This window comes from Neoarius graeffei, chromosome 5, assembly GCF_027579695.1.
Source record: "Neoarius graeffei isolate fNeoGra1 chromosome 5, fNeoGra1.pri, whole genome shotgun sequence".
Taxonomy (NCBI): Eukaryota; Metazoa; Chordata; class Actinopteri; order Siluriformes; family Ariidae; genus Neoarius; species Neoarius graeffei.
Window position 1 is genome coordinate 48103142 of NC_083573.1, and position 22085 is coordinate 48125226.

General features: G+C 40.4%; 1 protein-coding gene across 1 annotated transcript in view; it reads left to right on the forward strand.

Annotated features, from left to right (window-relative positions):
* Nucleotides 1–22085, forward strand: part of trim33l (tripartite motif containing 33, like) — a 132129-nt gene that overhangs the window by 99768 nt on the left and 10276 nt on the right. Inside the window, exons 5-8 of the mRNA XM_060921860.1 lie at nucleotides 9040–9156; nucleotides 16037–16151; nucleotides 18935–19078; nucleotides 19347–19458. Coding sequence (XP_060777843.1) covers nucleotides 9040–9156; nucleotides 16037–16151; nucleotides 18935–19078; nucleotides 19347–19458 — 488 coding nt within the window. The remainder of the gene's footprint in view (nucleotides 1–9039; nucleotides 9157–16036; nucleotides 16152–18934; nucleotides 19079–19346; nucleotides 19459–22085) is intronic.

A 22085-nucleotide genomic window follows, 5' to 3' on the forward strand; every position in this document is an offset into this window, starting at 1 on the left:
AAGTAGGGGATATTGGATTTACAAGTAGAATGAAATGCAGATCATGAGGTCAGGAAGGAAACAAATGACAGAAAAACATTAAGGAAACATTTGTCAATTTATTCGAAACCCTGTGTACAGTCAGTAAAGGACAGATTCTCCAGAATACGGGTCAACACAAACACAGGGTCACACAGCAAATTTACCACCATTTTGAAACCGAGTCAGTAGCGGGTAAAACCCCCTCGGTTGGCTAGACAAGCTCGAATTCGGCGTGGCATACTCCTAACGAGACGTCCCAGGTCATTTTGGGGAATGTTATTCCATTCCTGTTGCAATGCTGCAGCAAGTTCTTGGACATTGGCAGGAGGTTGTTGACGTTGGCGTAGCCGCTGTCCAAGCATGTCCCAGACATGCTCAATGGGGGAAAGGTCCGGACTGAGTGCTGGCCATGGTAATCTGGTGATATTCTGCTGATGGAGGTAATCTGTAACGATCCTGGCCCTATGACATCTGGCATTGTCATCTTGGAAAATGAAACGGCGGCCATAACGACGTGCAAACGGCACAACGTGGGGTGCCAAGATGTTGTCCCGGTAGTACTGCCCTGTGACACGTCCAGCAACAACATGCAAGTCTGTTCTGCCGGCAGCAGTGATGCCTCCCCACACCATTACAGAGCCACCCCCATACGGATCATGTCTAATGAAGTTAACGTCATGGAAACGTTCGTTACGTCGGCGCCAAACCCTCCTGCGTCTGTCCAGGAAGTCCACAGTGAACCTCGATTCATCTGAGAACATTACGTGGTACCATCGGCGATTATCCCAGCGTTGATGATGACGACACCATTGGAGTCTGGCCCTAATGTGACGATCCCTCAAACAGGGAATGACACGAGGACGTCGGACGTGTAAGTGAAATCTGTGCAGTCGATTCCTGATGGTCTGGCCACTCACTACCAAGCCAGTATCCCTTTGAAGTTGAGACCTTATCTGATTTGCTGTTACCATACGATTTCTCAAGGCAATAGTGCGGATGAATCTGTCCTGAGCCTGAGTTGTTGCCCTTGGTCGACCGGATCGTGGTCTACCCTGAACAGACCCTGTAGCACGATGTCTGGACCATAATCTGCTGATGACAGACTGGGAAACATTCAATGCTCTTGCCACGACCTGTCTTGTGCCAACCTGTAGCATGCCAAGGGCACGTAACCTCTCATCCTGTGTTAGACGGTGCATGGTCTCTGTTTAATTAACGACTTCAACCACTGATAATCTGATGCTTTCTCTTCAAAATCTTCCTTTGGAGTGGCTCTAACCTTCCAATTCAGAGTCATGCAAATTTGTGGCACGACCCCCTTGATCATCAGTAGCATCCCGTGCTGATCATGAGAGTGTCATTGATGTGTTTGGGTGATGAATTTCTTTGGAAATGCTTCCTCAGTAAGGAACTATACAACATGCTTTCGTATCCCTTTGTATATGTGAAAATTTGGATCTCAAAATAAAATATCCCCTACTTTTTTTTGAATAGTATATTATAATGAGCGAGGTCTCAACAAACATGGCATAACCGGCGGCCTCCGACACAGAAGCAAGCACTCGAGAGCCTTCAAGCTCACAGGTGTGTTTAGGTTTGGAATATTTCAATTCTCCATTTTTATAAAACTATTTTTCTAAATATTTCAATTTGTCTCGATTTAGGACTCTTCGTTCGATCTGGGCGATCCGCCATGTTTGCTGTGGCTCCGCGGTCACGACCTCTGACCCACGCATGACTTTGTGTGATTTTTCCAAACTCGCTGCCGGGTGGTTCGTAAACCGACTAACACGTGGTTAGGACATCCTGCATTAGGAAATAAAATGTATCGAAACGATGATGCATCCCAGCTATGGGGATTGGTATCAGTTCAAACAATTCAGAAAGGATAGTGGATTAAATGATTCCTGAACCAGCACATTGCCCTGCGTCATTTTAAGCTTTTTTGCAGTGTAGTTTATAAACTGTCTTGCAACAGCAGTAGAAAGATTTCATTATGAAATTATTTTATGTTTAAAAAAAAACCTCATAAAGCAATTGTTACCAATATCAAGATTAAAAGTATCAGCAGCAACAGTCATGATGATTTGCTGTGAATAATTGAACAGGGTGAGGAGACGGTCACTAAACTAAAGTGTTATGAAAAAGATCAAACTGTGTGTGTGATTTAAGTATGACTGACTGATCAAGCCATCTTCTGGGTTTACCACATGCAATATAAAGAACTTGTCCAGCGATATAACCCCTAAAGTATGACTTTCCTTTCCAGCCATAAACCATACCAAGAAAGGTTGACACTTATTTATATAAACTCCGTTTTCTGCCTGCCTGGGAAGGCCATAAACCACCCTCTGAAGCTTACTTGAGCAGGTAAATCAAAGCAAGTTGCTGCTCCGGCAGGGGTCGAATACTGTCTCCAGAATGACAGAGGACATGTATGTTATTTACCAGCTGGGAGGTCCGTATCGTGAAATACCGTGACCGAGGTCTCGAAAGTATTGGCCGAGGTCAGTATTCAAGGCCGAGGTCACAGTATTTCACCATACAGACTGACCTTAAGCTGATAAATAATATATTTATGTATTTATTTACCAAATTCTAACAGAAAACGAGAGCGCCCGGAAGGGAAAACCAAGCCGAGGCGAGCTGCCATTTTGAATCCTCATTCACGGCTGTAATGCAAACTGCTCCCTCCTCGGTATACAAGTGCACTTCCATGGCAGGGAAAAAAAAAAACTACATTTTGCCGCCTATGTAGTCCCCTATTTATACAAATACAGTTGTGTTCAAAATAATAGCAGTGTTTTTAAAAACATGAGTAAAGCTCAAAATCCTTATAATAGTTTTTATTTCCATGCATTGGGAACAATGCACATTATATTCTACATCAAAACATGAAGAAAAATGTATCAATATTTTAATTACTTTACAGAAAATGAAGAAAAATGAACATTGGGCTGTTCAAAAAAATAGCAGTGTCTGCATTTTTCATTACAAACTCCAAATATTTACTGTATAAACTGAAAATATCTTAAGGATTTAGTATTCCTGTGAATCACTAAACTAATATTTAGTTGTATAACCATGGTTTCTGAGAACTTCTGGCACCTGTGAACAGGTATTCCAGCCCAGGATGATTTGACAACATTCCACAATTCCTCTGCATTTCTTGGTTTTGCCTCAGAAACAGCATTTTTGATGTCACCCCACAAGTTTTCTATCGGATTAAGGTCCGGGGATTGGGCTGGCCACTCCATAACTTTCATTTTGTTGGTCTTGAACCCTGATGCTGCTCGCTTACTGGTGTGTTTGGGGTCGTTGTCTTGTTGAAACACCCATTTCAAGGGCATTTCCTCTTCAGCATGAGGCAACATGACCTCCTCAAGTATTTTGATATATGCAAACTGATCCATGATCCCTGGTATGCGATAAATGGGCCCAACACCACAGTAAGAGAAACATCCCCATATCATGATGCTTGCACCACCATGCTTCACTGTCTTCAGAGTGTACTGTGGCTTGAATTCAGTGTTCGGGGGTCGTCTGAAAAACTGTCTGCGGCTCTTGGACCCAAAAAGAACAATTTTACTTTCATCAGTCCACAAAATGTTTTTCCATTTCTCTTTAGGCCAGTCGATGTGTTCTTTGGCAAATTGTATCCTCTTCAGCACGTTTTTTTTTTTTTTTTTTTAACAGTGGAACTTTGCGGGAGCTTCTTGCCGATAGATTAGCTTCACACAGGCATCTTCTAATTGTCACAGTACTCACAGGTAACTTCAGACCGTCTTTGATCACCCTGGAGCTGATCATTGGCTGAGTCTTTGCCATTCTGGCTATTCTTCGATCCATTCGAATGGTAGTCTTCTGTTTTCTTCCACGTCTCTCTGGTTTTGCTGTCCATTTTAAAGCACTGGAGATCATTTTAGCTGAACAGCCCATCATTTTCTGGACTTCTTTACAGTATACGTTTTACCTCTCCAATCAACATTTTAATCAAAGCACGCTGTTCTTCTGAACAATGTCTGGAACGACCCATGTTTCTCAGATTTTCAGAGAGAAATGGATGTACAACATGTGCTGGCTTCATCCTTAAATTAGGGCCACCTGACTGACATCTGTTTTTTCACAGAATGAATGATCTCACTAATTAAACTCCACACTGCTATTATTTTGAACACGTCCCTTTCACTTAATTATTCGATTACACAGACTCAGGAGCATGCATATCATGAATGTTGGGTCTGTTGGTTTTCTATGACTCTACTACACCTACTGGTAAATTATTTGCCATGTAGTAATATAATTTCCACCAAAAACAGTGATTGATCTGGTTAGTCGTGTTGGACTGCTATTATTTTGAACACAAGTGTAGGAGTCATTCAGCCATGTTTTTGCTCGGCATTAGCAACAGTTACAGGTTTTTTTAAATAATATATTAATTTTTTTCTTTACCAAATTCTAACAGAAAACGAGAGCGCCCGAAAGGGAAAACCGAGCCGAGCCGCCATTTTGAATCCTCATTCACGGCTGTAATGCAAATGGCTTCCTCCTTGGTATACAAGTGCACTTCCATGGCAGGAAAAAAAACTACATTTTGCCGCCTATGTAGTCCCCTATTTATACAAATAGGAGTCATTCAGGATTCAGCCATGTTTTTGCTCAGCGTTAGCAACAGTTAGAGGTTTTTATCTTTCTCCTGAAATGTTTTATTTTATTTCTTCTTCCTCAGGGTAGTAAAACTCGCTTTCACTGTGAACACTCTTGTTATCGCTATCCATGCTGGTAAAATGAATGCTATTATGCTGATAAATGCTGGCAAAAATTTATAAGATTTTTGATAATCTTATAAATAAATCTTATTTAAAAAAAAAAAAAAGAAACGTTGACAAAAAATGCTACTATGTTTGTTGTTGTGAACGAGCGAGTCGCCAGAGGTCCGTAACCGGGGTCCGTATCGTAGGATACGGATCCACTCGCCAGCCAATCAGAGCTCATGATTTGATGGAAACTGGGCCGTGAAAAAAATAAGTTATTTAAACCTTTGCTCTTGTATCATGAGATCACTTTTCTTTCAACATTTAAAAAAAAAAAAAAAGGTCTAAGGTCACTCTTGGCCTCCTTTTTCACCAGCACTGAATGAGGCGAGGCAGCAACACTTTGTGGCACCTCTGTATAAATCCCAGAACCTCACAAACATTTGTGCATTGGCTTTCCATCCACCCCGGGCTCTGATCATCTGCTGCAAAGTTGTGTTTTTGACTCTTAATTCTACTGATCTCACTTTGATCTCAGCCAAGCCTCCAGACTTGACAGACACGTATCGTACCAGTCAAAAGTCTGGACACGCCTTCTAATTCAGTGTTTTTTCCTTTTATGTATTAAGTAAGTCACTTCATGTCTTAAAGGGGAACTGAAGTAATTTTTAAACTTGCTTTATTTCTTAATTAACGTGTTATTCAATTACGTTTTCGGTTTTAGTAACCTTGTACTGTAACTCATATCGGCAGCTAATTGCAATTAAATATTATGCTTATCGGCCTGTTCGGTTTTTAGCCATGTTGAGTTCGTTTGGTCCACGGCTATGGAATCAATTTTGTGCCAAAATGTTCATACAATACTTTTGAAATATCAAACAAAAACAACAAATCAAAATACAAAAAAAGAAAAAAAAAGTCAATTTTTTTAGACTGCCAAACAAATTATTCATGTAATCGTGCAAAATATCAGTCTATTACTCTTCAGAAACCTTTTATTTTTGTTCCGCGTCTTTCTCAATTGTGTTTGACGTAATTTATTTTGGTTGCGATTCCAGCTTTCTCGTTTGCGCTCCCTGACTTTTTGCTTGCAGTTTTGGCACAAACTTCACGTGTGGGTGGGCTGTCCAGGAATGCATTCCCATTGGCTAACTTGTGTTTGACTGACAGCTACGCTCAGCCATTCCCTACTCGGATTCTGGCGGACTGTTTGACGAGTGACCGATCCATTGATGGTAAACAAGGATCGAGTGGACTTCAGTGGTGACTATGATATTGAATTTACACTTTGTTGAATTAATTCAATATCATAGTCGCCACTGAAGTCCACTCGATCCTTATTTACCGTCAATGGATCGGTCACTCGTCAAACAGTCCGCCAGAATCCGAGTAGGGAATGGCTGAGCGTAGCTGTCAGTCAAACACAAGTTAGCCAATGGGAATGCATTCCTGGACAGCCCACCCACACGTGAAGTTTGTGCCAAAACTGCAAGCAAAAAGTCAGGGAGCGCAAACGAGAAAGCTGGAATCGCAACCAAAATAAATTACGTCAAACAAAACTGAGAAAGACGCGGAACAAAAATAAAAGGTTTCTGAAGAGTAATAGACTGATATTTTGCACGATTACACGAATAATTTGTTTGCCAGTCAAAAAAAAATTGACTTTTTTTCTTTTTTTGTATTTTGATTTGTCGTTTTTGTTTGATATTTCAAAAGTATTGTATGAACATTTTGGCACAAAATTGATTCCATACACGGCAGGCGTCGCTTATCCGCTCGGTCTTCAAGACTTGTGCGAGACTTCGAAACGTGAAGTGTCAGCCAGGTGTCAGTGCTGCCATTTTGAAAACTGATTGCTATCAAAACAAATAAAACTTCCAGCTTGATCACATCAGCATTCGAAAGAGGGCGTGTGTGTCTTTTGACAACGTTGGCAGATGTTGGTCACTTTGATTTCCGCTGTATGTTTTACTTCCGTCCTATGATGTCTCGCACAGGTCTCAATGAATCTTGTTTACGGCCATTGCTTTGACATATGGACTGATATATATATTACAGAGCATATTTCAAACACTCATAACTTGCTATAGAAGTGACAAAATAGATATCAAGAATGCATTCCTATATTTAATAAAATGAGTAATAGAATTTTGATGATAAATTTGCCTTCAGTTCTCCTTTAAAGTAATGATGGATGTCGTTTTTCTTTACTTAGCTGAGCGGTTCTTGACATAACATGGATGACTACAGTTGTGGAATAGAGCTATTTACTGTATTTTATTATGTATTATTTGATCTCAGACGCATTAAGAAGGCAAGAAGTTGCGCTAATTAACTTTTGACGAGACAGACCTGTTAATTGAAAAGCATTCCAGGTGACTACCTCATGAAGCTGGTTAAGATAATGCCAATAGTGTGTAAAGCGTCATCAAGGTAAACACTGGCTACTTTGAAGAATCTAAAATATGAAACACATTTTGTTTTTGTAAACACTTTTTGTTTACCACATAATTCCATATGTTGCGTCATAGTTTTGATGTCTTCAGTGTTTTTCTACGGTGTAGAAAATAGTCAGAATACAGAAAAACCTATGAATGAGTAGGCAGGGCTCGAAATTCATATTTTTTAACCGGCCAGCTGGACTAGTGACCTTCCAGAGTAACTCGCCAAACAGAAAATCAACTCGCCAAAATTTGTTCATGTATGAAATTTACTTCTGTCAAAAATAACACAAAAGAGAGTAGTTACCATTGCTCATGACTAATGTGCATTTATTTCAAGACCTGAGTATTTTGATCCTTTTTTTTTTTTTTTTTTGCACACTTTACAAACTGGCATTTGCTGTTCCACGTCCTCCTTGCGATATCCAAAAAAATGCCAGATGACTGACCCCTTACTAGTTCTTTTAGGAACCAATTCGTCCGCTTCCATTTTTAATTTGTCGCTGAAATTGACAGAGCTTACACGGTAGCCTATGCAGCACCAGCGATTGCACGAACTGAGTCAGTGCAGTAAACTGAAACTAGGAAATCTTCCCGCAACGCAAGTTCCTTTCAGCACCTAGATGTCGCCCAGAATTGGTTGGCGAGTGTGTGACGTTTTTTTTTTGTTTTTTTTTTTTTTTTTTAACCCTTAGGCAGCCTCTCATGTTACTGCCTGAGGGACAGGGAGAAAACCACCGGAAAAGGTTTTAAACAAATGCAACAAACCCGAAACAAACACAAGTCGGCAGATGACCATAAAATACTCGATAGTTACGATATAATAATTTGATGTATCTCTCACAGAATTTTCGGAGATATATCGAGTATATTTGATATATCGCACAGCCCTAGTCTGAATCTTCGCTTCATATATAAATTTTTTTTTTTTTTCAACTAGCCAGCCGGGCTGCCTAGTGACAGGAATTACCCGCCAAATGACAAATTAAGTCGCCTCGGGCGACCGGACCACCACAAATTTCGAGCCCTGGTAGGGGTGGCCAAACTTTTGGCTGGTACTGTAGATCAGCCTTTCTCAATCAGGGTGCCGTCTGGCTTTGTTAGGGGTGCCGTCAAAAAATTATATATTCTAACATTGAAATAAATGAATTAAAATTCCAAAAAACAATCATCGCCGCCTCATGCATCATCAAAATTTGTCTCACGGCCCCCTTTCCCATGTCACAATGTCACTGCCGGGGTCAGCGTATGGTCAGTGTGACTGTATATTTTATATGGGGGTGCCTTGAGAATTTGCATACTTCTGAAGGGTGCCATGACTGAAAAAAGGTTGAGAAACGCTGCTGTAAATACATAAATTTTGGACATTTTTGTGCGATCTCCACTGAAAACTTGTGCACTGTGGATCACAAATATCGGGTTCACTATTACTGACTCGTTTGAGACTGGCCATTTAGTCCCTTTTGCTAATTTGTCGTACAGTTTTAAGATTTTCAGGTGATTAGCTGTGTGGATTCTGAGTGATTCAAGATTACATAGAGAAAGTTCTTCAGCAGCTGAGAGATTTTTTTTTTTTTTGAAAGGCCACAGTGTTGCTTCCGCAAGTGTTTTCTATGAATGCCAGTGATGTTTGGGTGTTTTGAAACAGGTTGGTTCTTTCTCGTTTTCGGGTTTGCTGTTGCGTTTGCAGTCAGTTGTGTCGGCTGCAAGTTGTGAAAGTGTGGAACCTCTTTGGCAGTTTGTGGTATGCCTCCTCAGTTATCTAGAATATCTACTGCTGCTACTTCTCAAAACAAAATTGTTTGTTTTTTGTTTACTGTCAGTTTTTTATTGCTGGAGGAAGCAGTGGTTTCTCAGAAAGACCAGCTAATGAAGCTGCTCGACAGCATCAGAGAACAGAAACACGGTGTGAAGGCTGGGCTTCAGGATCTGGATGAAAGGTAATACTCAATGATGTTATCCCGTATGGCAGGGGTGGGCAATTATTTTTTCCATGGGGCCACATGAGAAACAGAAAATTTTGTGGAGGGCCGGACCAAAAGGCTGAATTAAATTCTGCATAATATTAATTGTATTTCTTTATATCAGTAAATAACATTGTTTTTACAAGCTGCTAAGACTGGTAAGAGTATGGAGAAAACGAGGTTGGCTTACAAAAAATGTCATTTATTCAATCAAATTTCCCAAAACAATGGTTAACAAAATGTGAACGTTTGTACCTTTTTTTTTTTTTCAGTCACATTCACCCCAAAACACAATAAAGACATCACAATATTGTCTTTCTACTCCAAATATCAAGCAAGATGCATCATATTATACTAATGATGCCGTGTCGAGTCGGTGTAGGTATCAGATCTACAGATCGGCTCGGGCTCCGGCGCCTGCTGGTGACGTCACACTATGTGATTGGCTGGACCATTTGAAGGATGACGTACAAGTTTGTGGTTGGTCTGGACAAATTACGGAAGTAGTCATCACGGGATTAGGTTTCGTGGGATTTCATGTCATGTTCATGTCACGCACATTGCGTTTTTGTTGAACACAACTTCAAAATAAAAGCAATGCTCATTCAGTCCATGCATGAGGTAAAATTAGAAAATACATTTATTTTGTAATTTCTAATTAACCTTACGCGGGCCAGTCAGAATGAACCAAAGGGTCGGATGCGGCCCGCAGGCCGTAAAATGCCCAGGTCTGTCATAAGTGGTCTTAAAGTGATCTGGGGAAGAAAAAAAAAAAACCTTCCTACATTCTTGCATCAATGCTGCATCATTTGCATTTAGAGTTATGTTTAAATAAACAATACTGAGGGTTTGTTTTTTTTTTTTGTTTGGTTGTAAGTGAATAAAGTGAAATATTTTTAATAGCTTTTATTTCCCTATTTCAAATGTATTGGAAGCTTTACATGTTCAATTCCAAATCAAAGCATTAGCAACTTTTATGAAGTCTGTGTATTTCTTTTACAGAAAGCAAAGGAATATCAATCTGTTAAAAAAAAAATGGCAGTGTTGACATTTTCTTCCCAATCTCAAACTGAACTAATATTTAGTTGCATAACCGTTGTTTTTGATAACTGCTTCGCATCTGCGTTGCATCGAGTCAACCAGCTTCTGGCACCGATAAACACCTATTTCAGCCCAGGATGAACGAACTACGTTCTACAGTTCCTGTGAATTTTTGGGTTTTGCTTCAGAAACTGTATTTTTAATGTCACGCCGCCACAAGTTTTCAATGGGGTTGAGGTTAGGGGATTGAGCTACCACTCCATTACCTCAATCCTTTTTGTCTGGAGCCAAGATGTTGCTCAGTTACTCGTGTGTTTGGGATCGTTGTCTTGTTGAAACCCCCATTTCAGGGGCATTTCCTCTCCAGCATACAGCAACATAATCTCAAGTATTCTGATGATCTCAAGTATTCAAACTGATCCATGATCCCTGGTATATGATAAATGGGCCCAACACCATCGTATGAAAACCATCCCCAGTCCCATGATTTTTGCGCCACCATACTTGACTGTGTTCAGTGTACTGTGGCTGGAATTCAGTACCCAGGGATCGTCTGACATACTGTCAATGACCGCTACACCCGAAAAGAACTATTTTACTCTTATCAGTCCACAGAATGTTATGCCATTTCTCTTTAGGCCAATCGATGTGTTCCTTGGCAAATACTAACTGATTCTGCACGTGTTGTTTTTTCAACAATGGTGCTTTACATGGGCTGATATCTTAAATATCTTAAACAAATATCTTAAACAAATTGAATCTTTATCTTTTTAAACATTTAAAAGCTTTTTTAGAACACACACTTTTTGAAGGTAATTTCATTCTGGAGGCCTTAACATGGGTTAAAAAAAAACATCTTACATTTAGCCAAACTTATGCTTAAATTCTGGGCCACCCTTACCTAAAAATATTTCATCCAGTTGCAATATAATCGGCCGAAAGCGGACTGCATTAAAGCTGTACTGCCTTTCAGATTTTTCAAGTGTAGGTCATAAAAAGAATTTTCTCCAACACCCGGTTATTTTTGTTTAATGGACCGAAAGCTACTGAATTCGAATCACAGACTTCCAATTTTATTAGGTTTTTTTTTTTTTTTTAAACAGAACAGTTAATGAATTTAGGGCCATATGGCCCTAAATTCTTCGCTATTTTTTCCTGCTTCACCATGACCCAATTCAAGATACTGCATCATGTGGTGGGCTTTCCCCGTTCATGCAAGGCATTGTGGGATACAAATTTGAAACGAGAGAAAAATGCAGGATGTGAATGAAACATGAAAGACTGGCAGCGAGAAGAAAAGACGTTATGTTGCGAAGGAAAGGAAACGCAGGACCAAACTAACAAATATCGGCGGTCAGTGAGCACCTCGGTGTGATCAGCTGTTCATTTAGCAACAGAATGATGTAACTGTCAGTGCACGGTCAAGGTAAACCTGTAGATGGCAGTAATGCAACACTGTGGATGCCAGCTGCAGTAAAACCCAAAAGAAGGTGGTGGTAAACCTGCGCATGCGCACATGGACTTCCTCTGTCTATTTGACTGTGCAAAGCGAGTGATTTCATGCACATTATTTGATCTGGAATCCCCTCAAGTTAAATCACTTCCCAGCCACAGAATGGCCTGCTTTTTTGTGAGATATTACAGAAATAAACATGTATCACGATGACCAAATTTCAGAGGGAACTAAATTTCACCGATTTTATGAAATCGAAAGGCCGCCTCGCTTTAATAACCCTTTGGTGACTGACCCCTTGAAAATGGTTCCTCCAGGAACGATGACTTTTCAGTTGTCAAGACAACGGAAAAACTAAAATACAAAAACAGAAAGATATGTCACAATGCTCTTGTGCACAAAACAAAATGCTCTTGTATTTTAGTTTTTCCGTTGTCTTGACAACTGAAACGTCATCGTTCCTGGAGGAACCATTTTCAAGGGGTCAGTCACCAAAGGGTTAATGCATTGCCCTTGCACCATCAGTACATATTCCACAACAGCGGCCCCAATCAGTATGACTCTCCTGAACAAAATAATTCAAAGACTTGGAGATTTCTTCTGCTGCAGTGTGAGCTGATGGAGAATGACAAAACAAAAACTCTTCCTGGATACTGAGCTCTTTAACATGGTGCACGTACACCATTAGCTGAGCATGGTTAGCGACGTCTGTCGATTCATCCATAGAAGAAAGGGCCGTCACGAATCCCATCCAGCACCTGTTCCTTCACATCAGATGCCATGTCTGAGATGCAGCGCTGGATAGTATTGTCAGACATTGGGATCGCATTTAGCTTGGCAGCAGCAGCTTCTTCCAATCATTACCAAACACGCATCTTTAGCAGCAGGGAGGAGTAATGTTTCGGCAATGTTGTGGGTTTACCTGCCTTAGCTATGCGTAACGTCATGTGATATGATGCTTCGGTGTAGAGGTCTGCGTGGGTAGGATTTTTCAGTCCCGCCCGCGCCCGCATTGTGCAGTCCCACTCCCGCCAGCGCCCGCAAAGAATTATGATTTTCAGTCCCGCTCCCACCCGCACCCACAAAAAAATTATGATTTTCAGTCCCACTCCCGCCCGCGCCTGCCATATTTTGTCCCGCTCCCGCCCGTAAATCCCGCATGATGCAGACGTTCGCATTTATTTCTCAGGAAAGTTCTTGTCTTGACACAGCGTGATGGTGCCTCGCCCCCTACTTTGAGTGGATTTGAGCATAAATATCTACAGCTCCCGTTATTATTTACCTTGTTTCTGAATTCAGCATGTACTGTCTCTAATAATAATAATTAGGGCTGTTAAGCGATTAAAATATTTAATCGCGAATCGCACATTTTTATCATACGAGAAACCATTGTAATTCTCTGATCAGCATAAAAAAGTGAATGGGCTTGCTTTGTAACAATGTTTTGTTTTTTAATATCGCAAAGCAGAGCTAGTAAGAGAAGTGAATTGATTTACTGCTTGCGTTAGTCTACAACTTTAGTCAGAGAGACAGGTTACACAGTGACGGTAGGCTTGACTCAATGCTATCCCAGAAATCCTTCCTGTAATATGCAAATTTGGCCGCCTCTGATTGGACAGCCAAATTTGCATATTACAGGAAGGATTTCTGGGATAGCATTGAGTCAAGCCTACCGTCACTGTGTAACCTGTCTCTTTGATTAAAGTTGTAGACTAACGCAAGCAGTAAATCACTTCACTCATGGTTCTCTTGCTAGCTGGGTGTGAACTGCGAGTCATTAGAGTGATCAAAGGATTTCCCGTTAGGATGATCAATGGCAAATTTAAGATGCCATTCCTCTGGCAATCTGACTCTCTCTGCAAATTTAGGTATCTTAAAATGTTTTTATTAATGCCAAATAAAATATCCAGCACAAATTATATATGATAGACATAAATTAATAATTTATAAATTTTATTTCAAACACATTTTTAGTTAGCGGGACTGCAGCTTATCACCACTCCCGCCCGCGCCGCATATGTGCACTCCCGCTCCCGCCTGCGCGCGCATGTGTGCGCGCTCCCACCTGTGCGCGCATGTGTGCACTTCCGGTCCCGCCCGCGCCCGCAATGAGCTTTCAAAATTTGTCCCGCGCCGCACTGCTTTGCGGCGGGTCCCGCGGGACTCCCGCGGGAGTGCAGGGCTCTACTTCGGTGTCTTTAATGTCTCAATTACTTTCTTCTGTGAACAGAGTTCCTTCAGCTTTCTATCAGGAAAAACTCCCATGGCTTGGCCACCAAACTTGGGTGCTTGGTCTCAACATGATGCCGGAGTTTACTTGGTCTCATATTGTCATTAGCTAGCACCTCTTTGCAAATAACACGCTGAGGCAATGGAGCATCATCTGGGCCAATACATGAAAATGTAAACTTTAAATAATTATTGTTATGCTTCCTCCGTTTTCTGCTTGCACCAGACTCTTTCCTCTCTCACTTTAAATCTGTAATACCTATGCATATCTCTATCCGCGCATAGCTTCAGTTAGCTAACCAGATGTTTACTATTTTTTTTTTCTACTAGAGCAGCGGCTACAGTTATCGACACCTTAACCATCTTTTGGCCGTTGCAAAAGTAGAAAAGACTTTCAATATATAAATTGTGCATGAATAGTTACTCAAACTTCCACGGGGGGGAGAGTTGATTCCCGATTACTTAGCGTATCAGATCACGTGACCTTGTTCCACAAGTATTGATACCTTTGTCCACAGTTATTGACATCCAGATGATTTATTGATTTAAAAAATTCGGTATGTGGTATTAAGTTAACAAAACAGTTTTTATTTACAATTTGTTTTACATAGACTTATATTTAGTACAAAATATCTTTTTATATAAATATATGGATGTCGGCGTTTACGTAAATGAGAAAGTAATTCTAACGTTTGTAAACAAATGAACTGATGATTAACCTGCATCAGAAAATATTTTTGTTCCACTTTCTACCCACTTTAAGTATTTTTGTAGATCACATTTTGTTAATCATTCGTTGTTTTGTATTAATTTCTAGTTTTGTAGTTTACCAATAAATGTCAACAGGCAATTGACCTTGTAACCACATGAAAATCCAGGTCAAAGGTCGCATGTCATTCCTCGACCCCAAAATATAAAATGTCTACTGATATTGTAATATGTGGTAGATATTTACAACAAACTGCAAAAAATATTTTCTGAATGGAATAGAAAAATCTGAATATTTCAAGCATGTAATTTTTTTTTTATATGCTAGGAATTTAATTCTGGTCTAATTCTATTTATTCCGATCAGATTCCAAATACTCTATAAACATTCCATTCTGTTATGAATCAGAAAAAAATATATAAATCACAGGACTTTTTTTTTTTTAAAGTACTTCATCTACTTCAACGTTACACAAAGATTGATAAATAACAGTTGTAAATGTCACTTAATTCCACAGGGTGTCGATAATGGTGGACACCGGTGAAAGTGATGACTATTATTGACACCTCACGTGACTTCTCAAATGCGCGTTTAGATACAAAATGGCGACTGTCAAATGAAAGAGTAAGAAACAAAGTAGGTTTCGACAAGGAGATCATGAAATATCGGTGAATTTGGTAAGTAAAAACATGTCCATGATCTTTCCACCATGCTTACCTGCGATGATGACGTCTGGGTTTTCCTCAAATTGCTGATCGTGCGAAAAAAAAAATTCTATCTCCGGTAACGAGCTGTGTCATCAGACGACAAGATCAAAGTGCGAGGGGGGTCTTCAGGTTGATTTAATTAACCAATAATAACTGCTGTAACTGAAACTCTCACCTTTTGTAAAACTTTTTTTTTTTAAATTGGTAAATCTGAAAAGGTGTCGATTAATTATGGACTGTTGATAATTGTAGCCCGCCCCCGCCCCCCCCCCCCCCCCCCATGCTGCACCTCCCTTGAAGTTCTTTGGCGCCCCCCAGGGGAAGCGCACCTCACCTTTTGAAAACCGGTCCATTAACTTCATCTACAAGTAAATTATTTGCCATGCAGAAACATCACTACTACTACTAACAGTGGTTCATCAGGTTACTGATGATGTACTGGTTTTTTTTTGCTTTTTTTTTTACATAACTGTATGTGCTTATAATGTGAACATTCTTTCAGGTTGCTAACTGTGCTAAATTATTAATGAGTGATAAAATGTTTGCCTTCAAGCAAATCCATCTGAGATGAATACAGGGGGAGTGAGATATGAATACAAAACACTTTGTGAAAGCGGAGTTATGATATAATACTGCATTGTATGACTTTGGTAAACGTTTAACATTTTATATAACAAAACTGATTCCCAGTCAACTAATTTGTCTTTTTCTGAGGTAGACTGAACGACTTAAAGGAATTAAAAGCATTGTCAAAGAAGCAACTGCATAATGCCGTCCGCTCCGTGTACTTCTCTTTGGTGTTCCAGTGTCGTCAACTGTCTAAGGAACTGGAGGTAACTGCACTGATTTCACTGCATCTGTTTGGTATTTTTAGTTAATCATGGGCTCGAATTGGTTATAAATTATTTGAATTTTGCTCTGATCCTGTTTGTGTTGGCGTTTTGATGCATATGTAACCACATACACATGGATTAAAGTTTTCCGTCGTGTGACGGATTTCTGTCAGCTGAACTCTCCCAAGGCCAAATGTGAGGTCGGTGCTGATCCGAGGAGAATTAAAATGACGGGTGGTTGGGTAGAGATTGGGTTAGAACACTGATGTGTTGCAACACCATCAACTATCAGCAGGGTTTATTTAACTTTTTTTGTTTTTGAGCCATGCTTTGTGTCGTTCATTTCCTATGTTTGATCATGTTTAAACGTTCGCTGTCTACGGTGCGGCATTAAAAAAACATGCGCTGTCAAAATTGGCAAAATACATTCCCATGTGCTTGGCGTGCTTGTGTCTGACCATTTCTGTTTTGTATTAAATTAAATCTTGCCAAAATGACTTGGTTCAAACCTGGACATATGGAAATGGAGCATGTTTAAAAAAAAAACGAAAAAATAAACCCCGGAAAGCCCGCTCCTCTGCTTCAGCCAGACTTGAAGACCCGACGGTGCAATGCTTGCAGACTGTCAGAAGTAATTAGACCTAAATTTATAGCTAACAAATCAGCAGACGCCCCAACAATTATTATTTTCGTTAGGCCAGTGTGTAAGGTATGTTAGAACCGTGCCTTATAGCCTACGTTATATCACAATTTAAAGGACATTTGAGGAGTTGGAGGCTGCGAGCGCAATGATGTTCCGACATGCGCTAAACTTTATTCCCTGAAAATCATACACCAGCGTTTAATGCCCCAAACAGTCAAAATGTCTAGAAGACTACGGTTAAATAATAATCATAGCCTACTCAGTTAAATTACGTCAAAACATCTGTTTCTGGCCTATGAAATGATGGAGGAAAATGAGAACGAACGCAAAGTAGATAGCAGCCAACTTCACGCGATCTTTTAGGTAACTTAACACTCGTGTTGGCCACAATATTTCTCTTAATAAAATCTTGAATTGTTTTTGAAGTCGTATTCAACACAAAGTAAGGTCAAATTTTAATTTAAGCGAAGATCCAAACTTTTTTCTATATTGACGTCGAGCATAGAGGAGCATGTCATTCTGCTTTCGGTTTCGGCAGCATGGATACGCTTTCCATGAAAGAAGGCACTGATGTGTCTGCCATCGATAAAGGTATATATGGAGGTGGGCTTGGCTATACGAAATAGGTGAAAATGAAAAGCCATTTAGTTGATGGTGCAAAAAAAACCTAAACATTCCAGGCGCTTGCATTTGTGTGGTTTGCCACAAAAAAATAATATCCGGAAGCAATGGAAAGAAAGTGCAATAAATTGAATATATTGATCCATTAATTAATTGATAATAAAGTTATCAGTTCTAAGTTAACCATTCTCAGAATTTAATCGAAATCCACCCATAACCCCCCCCCCGGAAATTTTCAGTCAAATAAATTTTTTTTTTTTTTTTGCTTTAATCCATGCATACATATGCACAGAAGAAGAAACCTTTGTCACATGCACACTTCACAGTGAAATTCATCCTCTGCATTTAACCCATCTGAAGCAGTGAACACGCGCGCGCACACCCAGAGCAGTGGGCAGCCACACTACAGCACCCGGGGAGCAGTCAGGGGTTAGGTACCTTGCTCAAGGGCACTTCAGCCCAAGGCTGCCCCACGTCAGCCTAACTGCATGTCTTTTGATGTAATCTCTCTCACTCACTCACTCACACACACACACACACACACACACACACACACACACACTGATTTATCTTATGCTGATTATATATTGACTCAAATCCAATTATTTGGATTTTCAGTAAAGAGTAAATGAAGTTGATCGTACTTAAAATAAATTACAAGTAGATTTGTTAAAACATAACTTTGAATCATGCACAAAATCAGAATAAAGTCTCATTTAATTTTCTTTTTCTTTAGCTCAGTGTGGCCTTTGAAATGTTGGTAGAGCGAGACATAAGTTGTTGTTTTTTTTTTTAATGACATTGTTATGGACGGAAGCATATTGCTGCCACACCAGGAAAAAAAAAATCAGTATCACGTAATAACTTGAAAAGTTTAACAATAAATATGTCACATTACCGTATGTGATAACTTTCAACTCATGTTTGAATCTGTGGTTTGAATGAGATGCGTGTGGAACAAACTGGGTAATGTGTGGAACAAACTGGGTAACGTGGCTCATTTACATGATTTAATCAAGTTCTATTTCATGCTTGTGTTCAACGGCGGTAAAGTTGGAAATATATTCACAGGTTCAAATTTCCCAGATCAATAACTCTGAAGTGAAAAGTCGTTGAAACACAGTAGACGTCTCCTTTCCTACTGTACCACGGTAGACAACGAGCTACAACCCAATTTTAATTAAAACGAGTCGCTCTCTGAGTTGGACTAATAACACTGGTGTCTCTGTGCAGTCGGCTGTGAGACGAGTGCGCAGGGACTGTCTAAAAAGTGCAAGACCAAAAAGAGATGCTATGAAAATATTCAGTAACTTCACTGGTATTCACTGTAGTGTCCCCAAAATCACTGCACACACCAACAGTCTCCTGTTAGTGATTTTGGTGACACTACAGTGAATAACAGTAAAGTTATTGACTATTTTTCCCAATAACAATTCTCAAATTATGCAGAAGCGCTTTTTGTTTTTTTCAAAATAACTGTTGCAGTATCACAAACAGGAGACTGTACTTGTGCTTCTAGGGTTTGTGTGATGAAGAAGAGAAGAGTCTGAAGGTGATGAAGGCAAATCTGAAAAAGCTGGAGTATAGGCAAGAGTACATCACTGCCTTCATTCATAAAATACTGAGCACTGAGGGACAGTGTATCCTGCAGCACAAGACCCAAGTAAGGGTGTTTGTTTTTCCCCTCCCTCTTCCCTCCCCTGCCAAGAATTAGACTGACTTTACTCTGAATTTGTTCAGTCCGTTTGAGTTCCCTGCTGCTTTATATGATAACTTGTCCTGTGTGGCATGGACTGCGTGTTTATAATAAAACAAAAACGGCTGGTGTGAGTCTGATCTGGATAAAGAAAAATGCATTAGTGAGCTTGTTCCTCTCTTTTTATAGTTTGATATTGAATTTAGGTGAAATGCGTCTCTGTTTTCCTCATTAGATTGAGAAATGGGCACAGAGGGTTCTGTCACAGAAGAAACCGCTACCTGACACTGTGATTCAGCTTTCGCTCTCTCTCAATGAAGACGTGTGCCATGTTGTTAAGAAATTTGGTAAGCAATTACGTTATCAGTCAAGTTTGGACACCCCTACTCATTCATAGGTTTTTCTGTATTGTGACCATTTTCTACATTGCAGAACTATACTGAAGACATCAAGACTATGAAACAACATCTGGAACATGTATGGACTTGTGTAGTAAACAGAATGTTTTTCAGTTCTTCAAAGTAGCCAGCGTTTATCTTGACGCTTTGTACGCTATTTGGCATTATCTTGACCAGCTTCATGCTTTTCAATTAACAGATGCCTCGTGAAAAGTTAATTAGTGCAATTTCTTGCCGCCTCAATGCGTTTGAGATCAAAGAATAAATAATAAAAATACAGTAAATAGCCCTATTCAACAACTGTAGTAATCCATATTATGTCAAGAACCGCTCAGCTGAGTAAAGAGAAACGACAGCCATCATTGCTTTAAGACATGAAGTGACTTTTAATTAATAAAAAAGAAAAAACATTGAATTAGAAGGTGTGTCCAAACTTTTGACTGGTACTGTGTTTGTAATGGGTTTTTTTTTTTCCCCCCCGTCTCATACAGTGGTGCTTGAAAGTTTGTGAACCCTTTAGAATTTTCTATATTTCTGCATAAATATGACCTAAAACATCATCAGATTTTCACACAAGTCCTAAAAGTAGATAAAGAGAACCCAGTTAAACAAATGAGACAAAAATATTATACTTGGTCATTTATTTATTGAGGAAAATGATCCAGTATTACATATCTGTGGGTGGCAAAAGTATGTGAACCTCTAGGATTAGCAGTTAATTTGAAGGTGAAATTAGAGTCAGGTGTTTTCAATCAATGGGATGACAATCAGGTGTGAGTGGGCACCCTGTTTTATTTAAAGAACAGGGATCTATCAAAGTCTGATCTTCACAACACATGTTTGTGGAAGTGTATCATGGCATGAACAAAGGAGATTTCTGAGGACCTCAGAAAAAGCGTTGTTGATGCTCATCAGGCTGGAAAAGGTTACAAAACCATCTCTAAAGAGTTTGGACTCCACCAGTCTGCAGTCAGACAGATTGTGTACAAACGGAGGAAAGTCAAGACCATTGTTACCCTCCCCAGGAGTGGTCGACCAACAAAGATCACTCCAAGGCCAAGTTTACATTAGACCGTATCTGTCTCGTTTTCTTCGCGGATGCACTGTCCGTTTACATTAAAACGCCGGGAAACGGGAATCCGCTACGGTCCACGTATTCAATCCAGATCGTGTCTGGTCCGGTGCTGTGTAAACATTGAGAATACGCGGATACGCTGTGATGAGCTCTAGCTGGCGTCGTCATTGGACAACGTCACTGTGACATCCACCTTCCTGATTCGCTGGCGTTGGTCATGTGACGCGACTGCTGAAAAACGGCGCGGACTTCCGCCTTGTATCACCTTTCATTAAAGAGTATAAAAGTATGAAAATACTGCAAATACTGATGCAAATACTGCCCATTGTGTAGTTATGGTTGTCTTTAGGCTTGGCATCCTTCCACTTGCAAGTGGTAAGTGACGCGCATGCCCGATATGCACTGGAATCACACACACAGCGGCTCAGTCCCGAATCGCTGCTCGTGCGCTCCACTCGCGCGCTCTGTGAGCTGCGCAGGGCCGGAGTGCGCACCCTCCAGAGGGCACTCGCTGTTCAGGGCGGAGTGATTTGGAGCGCAGGATGCCTGCGGAGCCGAGCGTATCCGTGTATTGGTGTTGCTGCGTGCACGCGAATCGTGTATTGGCATTGCTGTGTGCACGCTAATCATTTTAAAAACGTTAATCTGATGATCCGCTGATACGGTCTAATGTAAACCTCACCCAAGAGCAAGGTGTGTAATAGCCGGCGAGATCACAAAGGACCCCAGGGTAACTTCTAAGCAACTGAAGGCCTCTCTCACATTGGCTAATGTTAATGTTCATGAGTCCACCATCAGGAGAACACTGAACAACAATGGTGTGCATGGCAGGGTTGCAAGGAATAAGTTACTGCTCTCCAAAAAGAACATTGCTGCTCGTCTGCAGTTTGCTAAAGATCATGTAGACAAGCCAGAAGGCTACTGGAAAAATGTTTTGTGGATGGATGAGACCAAAATAAAACGTTTTGGTTTAAATGAGAAGCGTTATGTTTGGAGAAAGGAAAACACTGCATTCCAGCATAAGAACCTTATCCCATCTATGAAACATAGTGGTGGTAGTATCGTGGTTTGGGCCCGTTTTGCTGCATCTGGGCCAGGACAGCTTGCCATCATTGATGGAACAATGAATTCTGAATTATACCGGCAAATTCTAAAGGAAAATGTCAGGACATCTGTCCGTGAACTGAATCTCAAGAGAAGGTGGGTCATGCAGCAAGACAACGACCCTAAGCACACAAGCCGTTCTACCAAAGAATGGTTAAAGAAGAATAAAGTTCGTGTTTTGGAATGGCCAAGTCAAAGTCCTGACCTTAATCCAATCTTAATGTTGTGGAAGGATCTGAAGCGAGCAGTTCATGTGAGGAAACCCACCAACATCCCAGAGTTGAAGCTGTTCTGTACGGAGGAATGGGCTAAAATTCCTCCAAGCTGGTGTGCAGGACTGATCAACAGTTACCGCAAACGTTTAGTTGCAGTTATTGCTGCACAAGGGGGTCACACC